This window comes from Cinclus cinclus, chromosome 16 (assembly GCF_963662255.1).
Source record: "Cinclus cinclus chromosome 16, bCinCin1.1, whole genome shotgun sequence".
NCBI classification, from domain to species: Eukaryota; Metazoa; Chordata; class Aves; order Passeriformes; family Cinclidae; genus Cinclus; species Cinclus cinclus.
In genome coordinates, this window is record NC_085061.1 from 15,227,619 (window position 1) to 15,242,548 (window position 14,930).

The window sequence follows — 14,930 nt, forward strand, 5'->3', positions numbered from 1 at the left end:
AAAACGAGCCAGGTTTGCTTTCTGCCTCCTTTGATGCAGCTTTCAGAGCACTTCAGCACAAGGATGCAGCAGTGCTGCTACAGTGTCAGCTAAAAAATGTAGCCTGTGCAACATCTGCAGATGCTTCAGAGAAAGTTTGCCTTTCTTGATTTCTTGATTTGTTTTCAGGAAAGCCTGTGCGTGAGAGATCACCAGGGAATTGGGAACTCTTTCTTTGTAAAATATATGAACACACACTAGTAACTGCTCCATAAAAATGCAGCCTTGTAACACAGGTCAACCCTAAAATAGAAGTTTCTTTAAAAATAACAACCTTCCTTTCTTTCCAGTAAGCCTATTTTTTCTTAGCAAGTATAATGGATGGATGGAAGAATTTTATTAGAAAAAGAAGTTTACATAAGAAATGTGACAATTATTTTGAGTACATCAATAAATAAAACATCTTTTTGCCATTGTGAACATGTCCTCCAGATGCCAGTTAAAGACTGCAACTGGCAGCAGGATAATTTAGTAGTGACTGGCAAGCGAGACTTCTATAAATCCCAGAACTACAAATTGAACACAAGGTAAAAAGGACTGATCCAGCTGACAATACTTGAAGATATTCCAGGAAATGGACTGTCTTTCCTATGTGGAAAAGATTTTTTCATTGATGTGATGAATGTCACATTCAGCATCTTCACAGAAGAAAGATCCTTCAAATCAGAGATCCAAATACTGAATATGATCCATTTTAAGGCTGAAACACGTATTTAAATGTTGATGCTTTTGGGAAAAGCAGATTTTTATATTCTCTTAGTAAATGTTGCTACCTTGGAAGTGCACTGGAATTATTAAAATATTCTGAACCTGAATTATTAATGGAAAAAATGGCTGTATATTCTATGAATATTTTACTAACAATCCAAATACAGCATGCAATACCAGCATATGGCTAAGACTGATGCTTCTGAAAGCCTACTTGCCTCTGCAATTCTTCACAGAAATGAGACTTCAGGAGGTAATGGCAAAGCTGTGAGTCTATGTTCAGCTAGGGACCTTCTGTTTGAACTTTAACTTCTAAGAGAATTTATTCTATATGCTGCTTTGAATACTGATGCACTTGCAAACAAGTTTTGATCAGAGCCTTGTTTTTATTATTTTTTACTTCATTTGCAGAGGCTGCTATTCCAGCTTTTAGAGTCTGGTTCATTTAAGTCATTCTCCATACAAAACACAGCACAGTCCTTCAGTTGGTTCTTTTTAATTGCTAAGACTTCACACAGAGCAGCAACAGGTACTGGTCACAGCACTTGAGAGAACACAGCCTTATCTGAAAGTCCTGCAGGTGGTCCACTGCTGCTCCTGTTCCCTGTGCCTCACAATGCCTGCAGCCTGTTGCCTAGCAAAGGGGATGAGAGCTGCACCAGTCTTATCAGTCATTTCTTTATGTGCTAAGCTGGAAGAACAAAATCACCTCAAAAGTTTCTTGAACTCAGAAAATCAGGAGAAAGCCGATTTCTATCATCCAGCTGGAAGCATCAACCTTTCATCTTACTGTTCACCTCTCACAGGCACCACTAAACTCATTAATTTCACTGAAGAGGTATCTAAATTCTCCTCGTGCATTCTGTATCAGCTCAGATTGATGTTCCTTGCTATGAGTAACAGCAAAAGAAAACTGCATGTTTATCAGAGACACCCAGATCTCCCATTTTACCCATGCACATCATGCTGCAAACCAGATTAGCAAGAGCACAAACAGCAAGAGAGCAATTGCACTGATGTGTAAATAATGCAACAGCAAGCAACTAATCTGATTTACAAGACTTGGAAAAGAGGCATCATCCACTTATGTGATGCAAGACTTCAGGAATGTTTTTTTCAACTTAACGTTTTGCAATAACACTCTTTTCTATCTGTGTCAATGCACAGCTGTAGCAGCACCAACATGTAGCCAGACACTCCTTATTCAAATATGATAATGAGGAACTATTACAAGTATTGCTTAATAATCCCACTTGAACCCTGAAGGATGTCCCACTGCAGAGTGGGCCAAGCTCCTGACCATGCTGGAAGTCCAGAAAGGCATGAAAAGCTTTCACAAGCCTTCTGTCATATGCCTTCACACACTTCTCCCTAGTGCAGCACCTTCAACACCCAGGTCTGAGAAGAGTCAAACAGTTGGGAATTGACACAAACAGGTTCACAGTAGTTTTTTGGTTAATGTTATTCTGAATGAAGAGGTGAATATCTGATTACTTGCCAGCCCTGATACAGCCTGGCTTTCATCAGCTATTTCTGCAGTTCAAGTCCGTATTTTGGCTAATTTGTACAAGTATATACAGACCAACTAGCAGACAAATGATTTTTCTAAGTTACCAATGTGTTATGTACTGGTTGTATCAACAGCAAACACTACAGGCTTTCTACATATAAACATCCCTACCAAGAACAGAACTTAAACAGATCTGTTCTAGCCAGTCAGTGTCAACCCATGTGGTCTTCTCTTGCCACCCTCTAAATATCATGGCCTGACAGATTTTTAACATCTTTTATAACAGCTTTTGGTAAAAACAGAATTCCCTGTTTCAGTCTCACCTCTTCACTCTGAGCAATAAATCAAAACCCTCTGAATGAGATTAGATAATCACACAAATAAAATTCATAGGCTGAGAAGACTACATTTTTCTTTCATTGCAAGACTCTGGTCATAGAAAAATTCATCTTTGCCAATGATACAGAGGTGATTCAAACATGAGATGCTTTTGTTCTGAATTTAAACCCTATTCTCTCTGTGGAACATTACTATTTGCTATCAGTATTCTATGCTCTTTGAACACATGAAAGCAAGCACTTTTTTGACCTTTAACCTCAAACTCTTGATTTTTCTGAAAAAAAATCACTCAACATTTTTGCACAAATCTAACTAAATGTTTAAGCATAGTCCTAAATGTACTCTCACAAGACAGCATGGAATATGGAACAAATCCCACCCATACAATGTTTCCCTTCTCCCAACTCAATTTTACTTTGCTCTTTAAAGTGAGCAGTCCTTGCCCATATCCTTTCCTAAGAAAAGAAATAACATTGCACATTTTTCTCACTAAACATAACAGATTTAGAAACTTGTTACCTTTCTTGAAATATACCCAGAGTTATAATTATTTGATCTTCTGCAACAAACTGTACACCCTTATTTTCATTTAATGGACCAAGAAATAGACTTTAAAAACACATCCCCTTTTATTAACAGGACATTAATACATATTTTTTTCTTTGCTTTTGCAAGTAAAATTAGGCATCAGAACTGAGAGCAAAAGATGTTCATCAACAAAATAGTTACCACTGACTTACCACACACAGACAAAACCAGAGCACAGCTGCCACCTGACAAGAGAGCAGGACAGATAAGGATTCTAAACACCCTGAAGGAATTGTGTAACTGATAAAATTACTATTCAGCAAAGCCCAGCTGTAGCACCTTTAAAGGGCTGTATCACAAAACATAATAATGGCCAGTAGCACTTTCTGCAATATATAAATGAGTACCTAGAAAGAGTACACGAAAAAAATCCCAAGCCTTCAGAAGTCTAATCCTATTGTACAGCTATGTCAAAAGGATGCCTACACAGAAAGCCAGCAGTCATAACTACAGAGGGATTCATTTTTTAATGAGTTACAGATCAAAGGACATAGAGACTGACCATTTTCTCCTCAAAATCATAAAATTAAAGAAGCCAAACAAACCATGTGTTTATCAAATATTTACTTACCATCTTCCATGTCTTCCTCAGTGTTGTTATGTCCGTCAGCCATTGCTACATTTCCATTAATGACAGGATTTTGAGTAATTCTTGGAGGATCATCTGTATCTCCAGCTAAGACCAAAAAAAAAAAAAAGCATGCAAAAATTAATCACATAATAATCATAAATTAACGTTTTTATCTTAGGTAGTGTTTATGAGACACAAATGGTGCACACCTGCACAGAACAGTATTTAATTAAGTTATTGCTCAACAGTCGTACTGGTATGTGTCTAATGAGAGTTCCCCATATAGGTCCCATAGGAACCTATAAATATTCCCCACAGGAATATTTATGGATGAACAAAAAGGTCCACATCAATGTGAAATACAGATACAAAGAACATAAATTGACTTTCAAGTTTCCAAATGGCCTTACAATCAGAATCTCAGAACCAAGTCTCATTAAATAAGAATTTTTTTATTTTTTTCTTGCATTTTTACAATGCAAAATAATTTTACACAAGTTTCTAATAGCAGACTTTCTAAACTAACAAGTTACTTTAAGAGTTTTTCAGTGTTACTTTTTTTTAAGAAAAAAACTGATCCTCTAGTCAACTGTAATGGTAAGATTTAAATCTTACTTGGTGAAAACTGAAAAGTAAATCTTTTAGGATTAAGGATTATTTTAGATATAACATTTTCAAGTTTCTAGCCATAACTGCCATTAAGTTTTGCTCCAGTGACCATTGCATATGTAAATGACACTAAACCAAGAGATATGAGACAATTTGATGAACTGAAACCCCACTATTTTGATTGAACAAGCACCTTCCTGATTCCTGCAACAACTGAACACCACCTCCTTCTATAGCTTCCACACCAAAAGCCAGCAGAGAGTTTCAGCATGATTCCAGAAAAGTGGATATATTCTTGGATAAACCAAGGTGGGTTTTATCAAACAGCAAAACCTATAAGCCCTTGCAACCATCTCAAAGGCAACCAGTACTTAAAAGACACTCTAATTTAAAAGGTCTGAGGAGCTGCTCATAGCTATACAAGTCATGCTGTTAACTTACATATTCCGCTACCCCTCAAAAGCACCAAGATCACTGATTTGTGTAACGAGGACCAGTTTTATACCCAAAAGCTACACACAGGTTACTGACCTCGTGCACCGCCGGGGATGCGGGTAACCTGTGCCACAGGATGGAAATTGTTCCCAAGAGACACAGCACAGCACGATCCCAGCTCCAGCACGGCAGCCTGGCCGTGCCCTCGCCCGTCAGCACCCTGGACAGAGCTGTGCTCGCCACCGGCCCTGCCGAGCTCCCCACGGGCTAGCTGCCCAAAGGCTAGTAGGGTTCCCCACGGGCAAGCAGGGCTCCCCACGGGCTAGTGGGGCTGCCCAAGGGCTAGCGGGGCTCCCCACGGACTAGCGGGGCTGCCCACGGGCTAGTGGGGCTGCCCACGGGCAAGCAGGGCTCCCCACGGGCTAGTGGGGCTGCCCACGGGCTAGCGGGGCTCCCCACGGGCTAGCGGGGCTCCCCACGGGCTAGCGGGGCTCCCCACGGGCCAGCGGGGCTGCCCAAGGGCACGCGGGGCTCCCCCACGGGCTAGCGGGGCTCCCCACGGGCCAGCGGGGCTCCCCCACGGGCTAGCGGGGCTCCCCACGGGCCAGCGGGGCTGCCCAAGGGCACGCGGGGCTCCCCACGGGCCAGCGGGGCTCCCCACGGGCCAGCGGGGCTCCCCACGGGCCAGCGGGGCTCCCCACGGGCCAGCGGGGCTGCCCAAGGGCACGCGGGGCTCCCCACGGGCCAGCGGGGCTCCCCACGGGCCAGCGGGGCTCCCCACGGGCCAGCGGGGCTCCCCACGGGCCAGCGGGGCTCCCCACGGGCCAGCGGGGCTGCCAGCCTGTTTGCAAGAATTGCCAACTAGCCTGGACGCTTGCCTTCTACCAGACTGCAGCTGAGCTTCTCCTGGGCAAAAGGGACAAACACAAGTGACAACAGGAATCGCTGCGTGATCAACTCCCGAGTCTTGTAAAAGCCAGGGCTCCCACGGAAGGTAGGATAAGGCACGGGAGACGCGCAGCAGCGTCTGTCACCAGAGCTTCAGAGCCCTCCCTCTCCTCAGAGCACAGCCTGCTTTTGCTGCCTCATTCCAATTCGCAGCACACAGGAGGATACTTTCACACCCGGCACTCCTATTCTGTTTACTCTCCTAGTAAATCCGCACAAGTAGTAACCTCTGCCCTCAGCACGACAGAAACAGCTCAGGTTAGAGACTTACTCCTGGATTAGAGCTACACTACAGCACGAACTTAATGCTCGCACGCGGTTTTTGGACACTTACTGGGGTGCAGCAGATCTCACTGAGGGAGCTGCGACAGGGGCGGTGCGAAACACACACTCTGCAGCACCCACGGTAACACGCGCACTTTTCTAAACTCTCAGCTTTAGAACAAAAACACAATCAAGTATGACTTTGTAAGAAAAAGGTTTGCAGAAGATTGGCTCGGGTAGAGCCTCAGGAGCCCCTTCAGCAGCAATCGGCACTGGCAATGCTGCAGCAGAACAGCAAGTAAAACATTTACTACAACAAAATTTGAACTCCTGCAATTTAAGAGCAGGAAAATGACAAAAAGAGTGAGAAGATCCGCAATTTCATTTCAACATCCTGCCTTCCCCCCACTTTTTTAACCTTTTACCAGCACGTGCTGGTCTAAACAGAAAGCTGTCCTCTGGGTCACTGCATTCTAGAAGCATACGGCATGTTCTCAAAATGCAACAATTGTTTACACTAAATTAATACTAATTCTTCAAAAAATTATTTTTCTTCCTAAAGTTATCACCAGTGCAGCTTAGTATCTGGAAGCAAACTGGAGCAAACACCTGAGGAACAGCTCTATTCTTCACTAAAAGCACATCCAGCATTACCTTGAAACAGAGAATTTAAATATTGACACCATGTTTCATGGGGAAAGAACTGTCCTTAACTAATGAAGAACTTTCTATGAGATACTGCTCTACATTCTCCAAAAGTATGAGGAGTTAGAGATGATAGCAACACCAATCAACTTAAACAGAGACAGCTTCTGAGAGATACTGCTTAGTGATAAGACAAATGAACCATGATGAATGCCCCTGCTGCTTCTTCTGACATAGATGGACTCAAAGTTTGTGATACAGCTTTCTGATATAGAAACCAGATAACACCAGTCAATGTGTTTTGCCACTGTGATCAAAGGAAGCTTTTAAACTGCTAATAAAATTCAACTAATCCTTCAGACAAACAAAACACAATCTCTCTTCCACAGATGTACTAGCAAGCAGTATAACAAAATGCATTTTCTACTAGGGCACTGAAAACCAGTAATTTGTGTTTTCCTCTCTTGCCCTTAAGAGCTCATAGGAAAAATTGTAAAATCATACCAAGGTTTAATTAAGAAACATGTTTTCCTTTGCCTCAAGCAGAGGCAATGCCAAAGACTCATTCGAATTATACATTACAGGATTAAGAAAGAGAAAAAATACCTGTCCACACTGGCCAGGAAAACCTTCCTACCAAACATACTACTTAATACACTGCTGTCTGTAATGCAGCTTAAACTACAGTGTGTCAACATAACTCCAGTCATGTCACTCGTCCATTCCCACATCAGAATACCCAGTTCTAATGATATCCTGGAATAAATTTGAGATGCAGCCTATGAATCAACTGAAAATTAACATAAACCACATCAATTAAGGAAGCATCACAACAAAGAAACTTTAGGAAGAGGAAATGTTTTTAACTCTTTAAATACATTACTGCAATATTAAATTAATACAGCTTTCAATAGCAAAATTGTAGACACTGTAAGACTGTGTAGTAAGCATTTATTTTCCACCTCCCCAAAATGCAACACATAAACCTTTGTAGATATTCTTTTGTTATAAAAAGGAATGCAAGGCAACAAAAAAATAGTGATGGCAATTTCTTCTGAAACATTTAACATCATATACCAATTTCTCTCTGCCCATGGCACTGTGTTGCAAATAAAAAATACATCTTGAAGAGTTTACAAGGGGTCTCTGAGTTTGGAGGTTAAGCCAACTTCCAAGAATAGAAATTTCAGGTATCAGTGAGTTTGTGCACAAAAAAGAGCTTTCATGTAGTTACTGAAAGATCATGAATGCTGAAGTAAGTCTAAATACTGATATATGCAACTGGAACAAAACTGAAGCATGACAGCACAGTTTGGGAAGCTGGTGTCAGTCACCTTACACAGACAAATTACTGGATTATATACAAATGACTCTGCAGGTGCACACTTCTCATCACTCATTAACTAAGTCTGTCACTGAAATGTCGAGATGAAAGCCTGAAAACAAAATGGTTGTGGGTGGCATCTGCTGCAGGGAAAAGTGGGACAGAGAAGGAAAAAACCCCAACTACATTCTCTGAAACTATAAACTTCCCATATAATGACAGACCCTACAGAAGGTATAGATATGAAAAAAAAAATCTGCTTTTTATGGACTATGAGCTCAATATTATCATATTCAAATACTCACACTATTAAGCAATCAGAACTAAAATATCAGTGATTTTTTTTAAAAAAACATATTCAAAGAAAAAAAAAGCTGTTCTGATGGATCGAGCCTCAATAATAAGAACGCAAATGTCACTCTAAGATGCATTGCTCTGTTGTTCTACTGTTCACAACAAATCTACAAGGAAGGAATCTCATTTTGCCATATTTTTTTCCTGCTGATGAGAAAGTGGAAAAAAATTTGTCAAGTTCATGTGGCTTCTGGCATAACTTAAATGCAGTTTTAAGACAGGAGAACTGCAGAGTGCTCTGTCCCTGAGCTGCAGGACACCTTGCTCAGCATAAACACGTGTTTGCAGTCGCATGTGGCCAAAAGCTGCACAATGACTGCACAAGTGCAGAGATTCCACTACAGCAGAAACTGCCTCTATTTAACAGTGATGCTGACGAGCTATAACTTTACTAAGCTTTCAGTTATAATTCACATCACAGCCATAGTCAAAGTCTGAAAGATTATAATGTTTGTCATCAACTTTTGGAGCTGGCAGCCACAGAGGAGAAACCGAAGCAGTGTCCGCAGCAGGTTATGAAACATTTGTTTCCTTTTGAGGTTAAGGAGACCACAGCAGAGGAGCAATAGTGATACTAAAACTTGGTTACAGTTATCACACACATCCGCCCGACGCTGGAAATCACAGGCACTGCAGACAGCTTGCACAGCTCTCCATGCAGCAGGGCCACGGCAATCCCAAAATGAGCAGGGAGCTGCACCAAGGGCAGCATCAGCAGCCTCAAGGGAGTCACTCATTCACTGCTGGCAGCATCCTGAAGTGTATCATGAACTTTCACAGCCAGCATCTTGCTTTTAGAGGGGGAAAGCAGAAAACAACCAGACTTTCTCCTCTTCTGCTGCACTAAATTGACATTCCAGAATAAAGGTCTTCATGAAAGTTTCAAAAGGGCCTTCTTCTTTTAAAATACAAATACAACACTATATACAGATATGATAAAGGGGTGTGCGTATGTGAATTCCAGTGGATGAGTGAACCTGCAGTAACTCTAGGAAAAAGACTTACTGAGCAAAAATATCAGGTGGCAGGAGATAAGAATAAAATCAGAGAATGCAAATGAGTGAAGTCCATGCTGTAGCAGTCAACCTACATCAGCATCAAGGACATCCAATGCATGCTCAACACACAGTCCAGGTCTAGCTTTGCATCTCAGTGTCAGGACTCAAAGCTGTCACACCCCTCAGGGCAGCCCAACAGAGCCATGGTTCTCTGCACTCACTACAGAACATCTCTTCTATTGTGGAACAAATCATAATCTCTTCAGAAGTTTCTAAAAACTTTTCTTTTTAAAAAAAATTAAGAAATCACCACTGCTAAAAATCATAATGAATAAACATTCTGTGATTTTAAGTGCTATAATAAATGTCACCTCTTTAACCACCAAATTAATCCTTGCTATTGTAGCTGTATGCAGCATATCCAAATACATAACTGAGAAATCCCTAAAACAAGCAGTAAATGCCATACTTTGTGAAGCAGTTATCAAGCCATGGTGGTGCAAAGAGAACGCTAAAGAGACTCAGAAAGCAAGAGTATGACTTCTTGAAAGTAAACAAGAAAGTTAGAAAAATGTGAAGAAGATGATGAACAACTACCTGTCTTGAGCTGGAAGAAACAATGCCAACAAGTTACTTCACAACCCTGGAGAAGAGACTGCCCAGACCATGCCTGTAAGGGGGCTGCAGGCACTCCATGGAGCTGGTTTTTATGTAGCTGTAACAGCACACAAGAAAACCCATGGGCTCCAGCAGCTTGCTTCTCCAGAAGTCTGGAAACCATTGCTCTGAAAGCTCAGCAAATAGAGTGGCTCCCAAGAGGGCAGGGTTTAAAAAAGGACAATCAAAAACCAACCAAAAAAAAAAAACAAAAAAAAAAAAAAAAAAAAACAAAAAAAAAAAAAAACAAAAACCCAAGCCAAAAAAATAAAACCAAAACAACCACACACACCAAAATTAGCCAAACAAGCTCCCATCTCCACGATCTGAATGGAATTCACTTACAGTTGTCAATCTTTGAACTACTAGAAGTGTTCAGAGCAAAAATTTCCCCTCACTTGCTCTGAAAGAACTCAGCTTTTCCAAAGTAAGAGAAACTATTTGCCCTCTAATCCCTATCTGCAGTTAGAATACAAACACCACTTACTGCACAAAGGGACTTGAGAAAAGGAATTAAATGAAAAGCATTCTACACAGCTTCATTTTTCCAAGACAATCCTAGGTTGCTAGATAATGAAAAATCTGAAAAGAAATCAAGCAGTTTCTGTACTGTGGCTGCCTTTCAAAAGACATACAAAAATAAAGCAATTCACCTAAAACATTTCAAAGGTATCAAACAGCAATGGAGACTGAGATTAATTTGGCAGAAGAATGGGAGGAAGGGAAAGGGAAGTACATAAACCCCCATGATCCTATGGATCAAGATGTAGATAACTGCTGTCACAGATGTTTCCATTACTTGTAAATATTATGTCATTTGTCTTAGCAGTTAAAAGTTAATTCTCCCATTAGCAAAACTGGGTAAAATTTGTTTTGGTTTCATTTATTATTTTTCTTTCTTCATTACTTGATCCAGTGCCAAAAGGTGTATCTAGAAATGTACCTTGACAAGAAAGTTATGATGTATAATGACTATATCTTAAGGGGAAAAAGCTTCTAGGGAAGTATCAGGAGGCAGAGCCAAGCTCACAGACTAAGGGAGAAAGGTATTAGGGGCATAAAAGGCAAGGAGAGTTCCAGCTAGGGAAACAAGGTTTAAAGATCTTTAATCCTTTCAAAATTTACTCAATCACATTTAGAAAATTCATTTACAAAAGAGCAAGTAGCCAACATTAAATCTTAAAAAAAAAAAAACAAAAAAACAAAACCAAAACAGCATTATGCGGAAATCTCTTGCTTTCTAATTGTCATCTGAAACAAGTAATTATCACATTATTGACTGGGAATTGCAAATTTCCCACAGTAGGAGATGATGTTACACAAGACAGCAAATGAACTGGGATGGGACAACTTCCTGGAAGCAGACTCATCTCTGCCATGCCTACAGAATATGTAGCAATGACTAGACAGACAGTAACAACACTGCAGTCATCACTTATTACACTGATCAATCATTATGTTCTGCTGCCTTGCACTTCCATCTCTGGGTCTGCCTAGCCAAAGAGGACATTTTGACAAAGCACAGGATGGCCAGACTGGTTTCTAACTGCGCCAATGTAACTAATGAATGGGAACAAAAGTGTATTAATAGATTACATTATTATTCTATTCTTCGATAAAACAAAGCAGTTACACTCTAAGAAGCCCCTGAACACAGAACAGTAATGCATGAACAATACCAGTCTGTAAGGTAAATAGTAGCAGAAGCTTCAACCCACTGATACAGTTACCTTCATGGGAAAATAAATGGGAGGTACAATGTAACTTTGTGGACAGAAAAATAGTTGAGAACAAATAGCCAAGGCAGAACCTGCTCCATAACTAAGCAGTTTGCTGCTGCAGCTCATTTATCCTGATCTTTAAAGACAGGAGCAGTCTGACAGTATTTCACAAAACAAAACTCTTAAATGTCTTAAAAATGTGATTAATTTCCTACTGTCACATAAAAATGCATTTAGAGTATTACCAACACAACAACTCAGTGGACTTTAAGCTGTCATTAAAGAAGTCACCCCAAAAATTTACTGAAACCAAGAGTGACTAAATTACCTGCTTTCAGCAATTTAACCCTTTGAATAATTCAGTCAGTGTCACATGAAAGACTGTGAACCCGAGTTCAGTTTGGACACTAACAACACACCTGTAATTATCCAACAAATTTACAACTTTATGCTCTTGGTGATGAGTGTGTATAGGCAGCCTTCACATTTCAAGGGATCTTTCCAAGGCTTTTTAAACCCCAGGTGTATAATAACTGGGGTAGACAGCAGCAGTGCCATGAATTGTTCTTCAGTACAGTGAAATTATTTAGCAGAAGATACCAACCTGCCTGTCTCATTATCCTGGCTTTATGCATTATACAGTGTCACAACCTCTTGGCAGTCATCAGGACAAGAGAAGGTCTGCTGAAAAACCTTTCCCAGTTCCTTTTCTTAATCTGAAGAGCTTTTTTTAGCTTAGGCTATGCTTCTAGAAAACTATCAGATCAGGAAGAAATGCAGGAAGATTGTTTCTGGCTACCCTGTAATACTCAAAAAACAGTAACTAGAACAGTTGACAAGATAAATTATTTTCTTCCATGATTAGGAAAGACCGAAACATCAAAGTGTCATGACCTATTATGGCAGCAGCTTCTGGACTTGCTCTACCTTCTCCTTGCTGTATCTAGAGCAGCAAGGCTACAGAATCAACTACCCCAACTCGTCAGGTCTTGTCTCTGCACATTCCAGAGATGGCATTGTGATTACATCTCTGCTGCAGGTCAGGCACTCGGTCCCAACCTACCAAACACACCCTAAACAATGTGTTTTTCCAGTATCACACCCCTCTTAATGTTTTACTGCTCTACTGAGTAATGGCCTTCTCTACTGCAACAACAAAGGCTACCATCTGTGCCATCACCAGAGAGGCTGTGAAACTACTCACAGAAAAAAATGAAGTTCTGAAAGAGGGAAGAAAAGGATGGACCCTCAGCTGGTGGCAGGGCAGTCCTAGGGCCACGGAGTATTTATGTTTGTGTGACATTATACCCAGCATGCTACAGTGCTGTGAACATGTTTTTGGCATGTTTAAGACAGACAATTAAAAAGCAATTAAAATTAGCACATTTGGATAATAATATAAGCATATTATGGACTATGGGATTCTGCTCCCATTAGCAGCTCCCTCTTTCCTTGTGGAAGTCTAGAAAACCAGACACCTCCACCACCGGGACCAGCATAATTTTATTACTCGGATACATAAATTTTTCAGAACTCACTTCTGTATCATTTTGCATGAGTACAATCCACAGTGTCAGAAAGTCTTGGGGTACCCCAGTTGAATACAATAACTGAACACTCACAATATGCTTAAGCAGCAAAAAGGTTTTGCACATTTACCAGTAGCATGAAACATTGCCTTACATGGGTATGATCACACACAGCGCTTGCCCAAACCAGCTCTGAAGGTACACTGCTTCTGCGCAGTTACTTTGCTACAGAGTCAAAATATTATTCATCACTATTTCAGATTCTGTAACTCTGTTTTGAGACCAGATTCATCCTTACAGCAAATGCTAACTGCACTGCTCACTCCTGAGCTCAGCCTTGAAGCACGCTGAGTTTTGCTCATACCAGCAGTAGCACAGGAAGGTAGCTTGAATGCATCTTCCTAAAAGTGACATGATTTTTAAACTGTTGAAACACTGCTGATCTCTCCATGTTGGAATTTAAAAGCAGAATTAATTTCTCAGTAGAGAACAACATGGGATATGTTGGACTTGCATATGAATATGCACTTGCACTGGAATTAATTTTATAGGCACTGGGAGCAAAAAGTATAAACCACCTACTTTAGCCCTCTCTTTTAATTTACCTTTTAACAGAAAAGACCACTCCAAGCCACAGAAACTGTGCAATGTGCCCCAAACCCTCACATTTAGGGATCTAACACCTCCAGCATTTCTTCCGCTTATTTTCAGTAATGTTTTTTTTTTAATAGGTCTTCCTTTATTATTGCAGATTTGAGAACACTGATCTTGTTTTCCCTCTTCTTCTTTATGGTCCCAGCTGTGTAGAGAAATGGATATGTAAGGTATTCCAGGTTCACAGAATCTGACTCAGTAGTTGCAGGTAGCTGGTAGCTCTAGACCAGGCTTCCGTGAGAAGAGGGAAAGTCAAATAAATCAGATACATGAAAATAACGTTAAAAACTATATAGAACTGTGAAAAATCAGACAAGCACAATTAATCATATTTCCTGACAACACAATATTAAATCTGGGCTTCTTTGCCGCATAGTAAAGGAGTCAAAATCAAATGTGCTCACAAGTACTCCTTTGAGGACAACTATGGAATGTGTTTCAGAGGTGGCTGCTACAGAAAAGCAACCTGAAATCCCAGGCCAAAGCATCTCCAAACTTGATCTGGTTAGTCCCATGGCAAATCCAAAAAAATGCAAAAACTGTGTCCCTGAGGACACAAGAAGTGGCGATCTCTGCCACGTTACTGGATGCATACACTGCCCAGTTGGGATGCACAACTGGAAGACCTCAGTAGCACAGCACCTGACTACATTTTTATTGAGCTGGTGGCTTCTGCAACCAAGAACCACTACAGACTCTAATTAGCACAGTGCACTGAGTACTAGAGCAATCTGAAATGTAATAGGGAAGCAGAAAGGTATTTACACACAGAACCATAAATCAAGCCTGTGGTGTGTGCTGGTTTGGCTTCTTCATGACTAGAGGGGGATACAGGATTTTCTACTACTTACAATGCACAAGGGACTCCCTATTAAATTGCCAGAATGCAAGTTTAGAGAAACAAAATCCGCTCTCCAGACTTTTAGCACATCTTTCTTCAATTATCCAGGATCCTTCCGAGTCTAATTGGTCAATACCACTGAACAGCCATTTGATACCTTGTACCATCTTTATTTTCCTTGTTGTAACTTCTTTAC

At 40.7% G+C, this 14,930-nt stretch overlaps 1 protein-coding gene across 3 annotated transcripts in view; it reads right to left on the bottom strand.

Annotated features, from left to right (window-relative positions):
- Positions 1-14,930, bottom strand: part of USP7 (ubiquitin specific peptidase 7) — a 71,470-nt gene that overhangs the window by 36,559 nt on the left and 19,981 nt on the right. For 2 of the 3 annotated variants that reach the window (XM_062503783.1, XM_062503781.1), the window contains exons 2-3: positions 3,756-3,860; positions 3,337-3,369 (exon numbers count right to left, since the gene is read on the bottom strand). In XM_062503783.1, the coding sequence (XP_062359767.1) occupies positions 3,337-3,369; positions 3,756-3,860 (138 nt within the window). The remainder of the gene's footprint in view (positions 1-3,336; positions 3,370-3,755; positions 3,861-14,930) is intronic. The other variant, XM_062503782.1, reaches the window with a different exon arrangement.